This window comes from Rhincodon typus, chromosome 28 (assembly GCF_021869965.1).
Source record: "Rhincodon typus isolate 14 chromosome 28, sRhiTyp1.1, whole genome shotgun sequence".
Classification (NCBI taxonomy): domain Eukaryota; kingdom Metazoa; phylum Chordata; class Chondrichthyes; order Orectolobiformes; family Rhincodontidae; genus Rhincodon; species Rhincodon typus.
This window is the reverse complement of record NC_063359.1, coordinates 1,611,533-1,615,592: the sequence shown is the minus strand read 5'-3', so window position 1 is coordinate 1,615,592 and position 4,060 is coordinate 1,611,533. Positions and strand designations below refer to the sequence as shown.

General features: G+C 44.9%; 2 protein-coding genes across 4 annotated transcripts in view; both read left to right on the top strand.

The window, feature by feature from the left end:
• Positions 1 to 4,060, top strand: part of LOC109937976 (UDP-N-acetylglucosamine pyrophosphorylase 1, like 1) — a 318,016-nt gene that overhangs the window by 44,501 nt on the left and 269,455 nt on the right. The gene's annotated exons all lie outside the window — the stretch shown is intronic.
• Positions 1 to 4,060, top strand: part of sapcd2 (suppressor APC domain containing 2) — a 34,509-nt gene that overhangs the window by 29,474 nt on the left and 975 nt on the right. For all 3 annotated transcript variants that reach the window (XM_048613665.1, XM_048613668.1, XM_048613666.1), the window contains one exon: positions 1,130 to 1,255. In XM_048613665.1, the coding sequence (XP_048469622.1) occupies positions 1,130 to 1,255 (126 nt within the window). The remainder of the gene's footprint in view (positions 1 to 1,129; positions 1,256 to 4,060) is intronic.

Genomic DNA, 4,060 nt, shown 5'->3' with positions numbered 1-4,060 from the left:
TCCTGAAGAAGGGTCTAGGCCCGAAAAGTCAGCCTTCCTGCTCCTCTGATGCTGCTTGGCCTGCTGTGTTCATCCAGCTCTACACCTTGTTATCTAGGATGGATCATGCAATGGGAGGTGGGGGTGAAGGGCTAAGAACAGGCCATTCAACCCATCCAGCCTGGTCCATCATTCAAATTTGAGCATACCTGAATTGTTCCTCCAGTTCTGTAGCCCTCAGTACCTTGTGCCTTAAAAACACACCCTTCTGCCTTGGTTTTTAAATTTTCTATTGACTGTTAGCCTTCGGGAAAGGAGAGTTCTGATTTTCTACTCCCTTTCTGACACCTGCTGTACAAATGATATTATTAAATTGGAGAAGGTTCAGAAAAGATTTACCAGGATGTTGCCGGGAATGGAAGGTTTGTGTTATAGAGATAGGCTGGGACCTTTCCTCACTGAAGTGTCAGAGGCTGAGGGGTGACCTTATAGAGGTTTATAAAATCATGATGGGCATGGATATGCTGAATAGCCAAGGTCTTTTCTCTAGGGTGGGGGAGTTCAGAACTATAGGGTATAGGTTTAAGGCGAGAGGCGAAAGATTTAAAAGGGACCTAAAGGGTAACTTTTTCACACGGGGTGGTGTGTGTATGGAATGAACCGCCAGAGGAAGTGGTACAGGCAGGTACAATTACAATATTTAGTAGCCCTTTGGGCAGCTACATGGGTAGGAAAGATTTAGAGGGATATGGTCCAAACGCAGGCAAACAGAACTGGTTTAGTTTGGGAAACTTGGTCAGCATGGACGAGTTGGACTGAAGAGTCTGTTTCTGTGCTGTATAACTCTGACAGTATAGAGGGAGGTTTACTCCATATCTAACCAGTGCTGTCCCTGCTCTGGGACTGTTTGATGGGAACAGTGTTGAGGAAACAGAAGATGGTAAGGATTGTCTTGCTTCCATCTCTAGCTTTTGTCTACATTGCATCTTTCCTGCTGTCAGTGTGAGGGGGTGGGGTGAATGCTCACTTTGTGTGATCCTGTGTTTGGATTGCTTTTTGTTCTGGTGAAGTGTCACTGACTGTGATCTGTGTGCGCACGCGTGTCTCTATGCAAGTGTGTCTGTAGCACTGGCCTTGTCCTCCCCCACAGATGATGTCCCGGTCGTGCAATATGGTGAACGGCTGTGAGTTTCCAGCTCCGTGTAACATTCCCATCTCTGGGAACAATCTCCAGATGGTCACGATGCTGAAGGAGCAAAATCGGCTGCTGACCCAGGTAAGGACCAGCACAGTGAGGCCATTCAGCCCTTCAAACCTACCCTATGATGATAACTGACTGGTGTGGTAACTCTGTTTCCCTTTATCCCTCACTCAACAAATATTCTTCGATTTCAACACATCAGATTGTCATTGAACCGCCAGCTGTTTTGTGGGGGGAAGAGGATGTGCTCCCATTTGAGGTCAATCCCCCTCCCCTTGTTCTGGATTGTCCCTTCACAGGGAGTAGTTTCTCTCTCTATCGATCCAATCGGATCCTTTTAATCATCTTAAACAGCTCTATGGGATCATCCTTTATTCCATGTTCAGGGAACACTAGTCTCATCTGTAACCTGAATGGGAGACTGAGGCGAAGGGAAGAGCCCATGGGATCCAAGGAAATCTTGGGGGGAGGGTGAGGGGGTGCAAATTGGATCTAGTATCAGCTAAGTGGCAGGAAGCAGGTGATGGTGGTTGATGTGTGTTTTCACAGTGTTCAGTGGGATTCGATAAGTATCAATGTTGGGGCACTTGCTGTTTGTGGTTTATAGAAATGATTTATACCTGAATATAGGAGGATTAATCAGTAACTTTGCAGCTGATACAAAAATTGATGTGGTGGTAAATAGTGAGGAGGATAGCCTTAGATTACAGGAGCATATAGACAAGCTGGTCTGATAAGTGATAATGGAGTTCAATCCAGATAAATGTGAGGTGATACACTTGGGTAGGACAAACAAGGCAAATGATGAATGACAAGGCTCTGGGAAGCACTGAGGATCAGAGGGACCTTGGTTTGTATGTCCGGCAGTCTACCTGAAGGAAGCAGGACAGATGTATAACATGATTAAGAAGGTATACGGGATATGCCATCTATGGCTCTAACTCTATAACTGAGATTGTTGACTTGTTCGCCGAGCTGGCTTGTTCTCGTTCAGATGTTTTGTCACCATGCTAGATGACATCATCTGTGGAGCCTCAGATGAAGCGATGTTATTCTACTCTGCTTGGAATTTATACTGTTTGGTCCGTTATGGTGAGTACTGTCATTTTCGGTTTTGTTCTGAATGGGTTTGTATATGGGGTCATATACCTTGTCCCAGTTAAACTGATGGCCTTCAATGTCTGAGTGTACAGATATTAAGGAGAGTTCATCATGCCATTTTGCTGCTACACAAAATCCTCACTATAAACGGATATCCCTGCAACTTCATCCTCAGATGCCTTCAAAATAGGCAACAACAGAAGGACACAGTACACCCTAACACACTGGCCACACTGCCCTACATCAAGAACATATCGGAACTGACAAGACTCCTAAGACCACTAGGAATCATGGAGGCCCACAAGCCCACAGCCACTCTACAACAAGCACTTATAAGGATTAAAGACCCCATTCCCACAACATGCAGAACCAACGTGATTTACAAAATACCATGCAACAATTGCCACAAATATTACATCGGACAGACAGGAAGGAAACTAGCCATCAGAATATACGAACATCAGCTAGCAGCAAAATGGCATGACAAACGCTCCTTAGTATCAGTACACTCAGACAATGAAGACCATCAGTTTAACTGGGACAAGGTAACCATAGTAGCTCAAGCCAAACATAGACGCACGGGAATGCCTAGAGGCATGGTTCTCCACCCATACTTCAGTCAACAAACATATAGAATTGGACCCCATATACAAACCCATACAGATCAAAACCAGAAATGACAGTACTCACCATAACGGACCAAGCAGTATAAATTCCAAGCAGAGTAGAATAACATCGCTTCTTCGGAGACTTCACTGATGATGTCACCTAGCATGGTGACGAAACATCTGAACAAAAACAAACCAGTTCGGCGAGCAAATCAACAACCTCACTCTCAAACCGAGGTACAGATCTGTGCCAAAACTTTAACTCTGTGACTGGTACGCAACTTCCAGTGTTTCTATTCCAGCCCATTGTATTCCCATCCATTCACCTTTCTCGCTCTGGTTTGTACCTACTCACTTGTTTTAGTGATTTCTGTACTCAGACCCATAAATCTCTGCTCGCCCACAGTTCTGAGCTTCTCCGCCACTGATAAAACTCCCTTCCTTGCCACCAAAATGGATGAGCTCCCACTTTCTCACATTGAACTCTGTCTCCACAGTCAGAGCCACTCACTCAATCTTTCTCACTCAATCTCACTCACTCCAGCTCAGTCCCCCCTTTGCAAATTCTAATCCCAGTGACAGTAATTACTGTGAAACCTAATTCTCTTTTGTCAGCAAATTTTGTTATGTGCCTGTGCACTCTGATATCCAAACATATCAATCCATCCAGTGAAGGCTGCAGTCCCATACAGGAGGCTAGAGGGCACCAGTAAACCCATCCTGGCAATCAATACGTTCCCATTAGCCTCCTACATCCAAACCAGTTACCTCCAGGTGCACATGCTCTCAATTTTGAGTTCACAGTCTCTTATAAGAGAACTTCTAGAATATCTTCTGGAAGTTCAAAAAAACAACATTCATACATGCAGGTATTCCCTCACTAATCATGTTAATTACCTCCTCAAAATATTCAATTGGCTTCAGTGGATAAGAGTTACCATTTTATAAAGTCATACTAGTTCTCTCGAGAGGAATGTACTTTAGTAAATGTTCAGGCACTCTGTCCTGAAGAAACGTTTACCCACAATAAATCTCAAGGTCTACAATTTTCCAGCTCCTCTCTTAATTTATCCGTTAAGGAGGGAGCGTGGCGTGGGACCGCTCGGTTACTGAGGGAGCGTGGCGTGGGATCGCTCGGTTACTGAGGGAGCGTGAGGTGGGATCGCTCGGT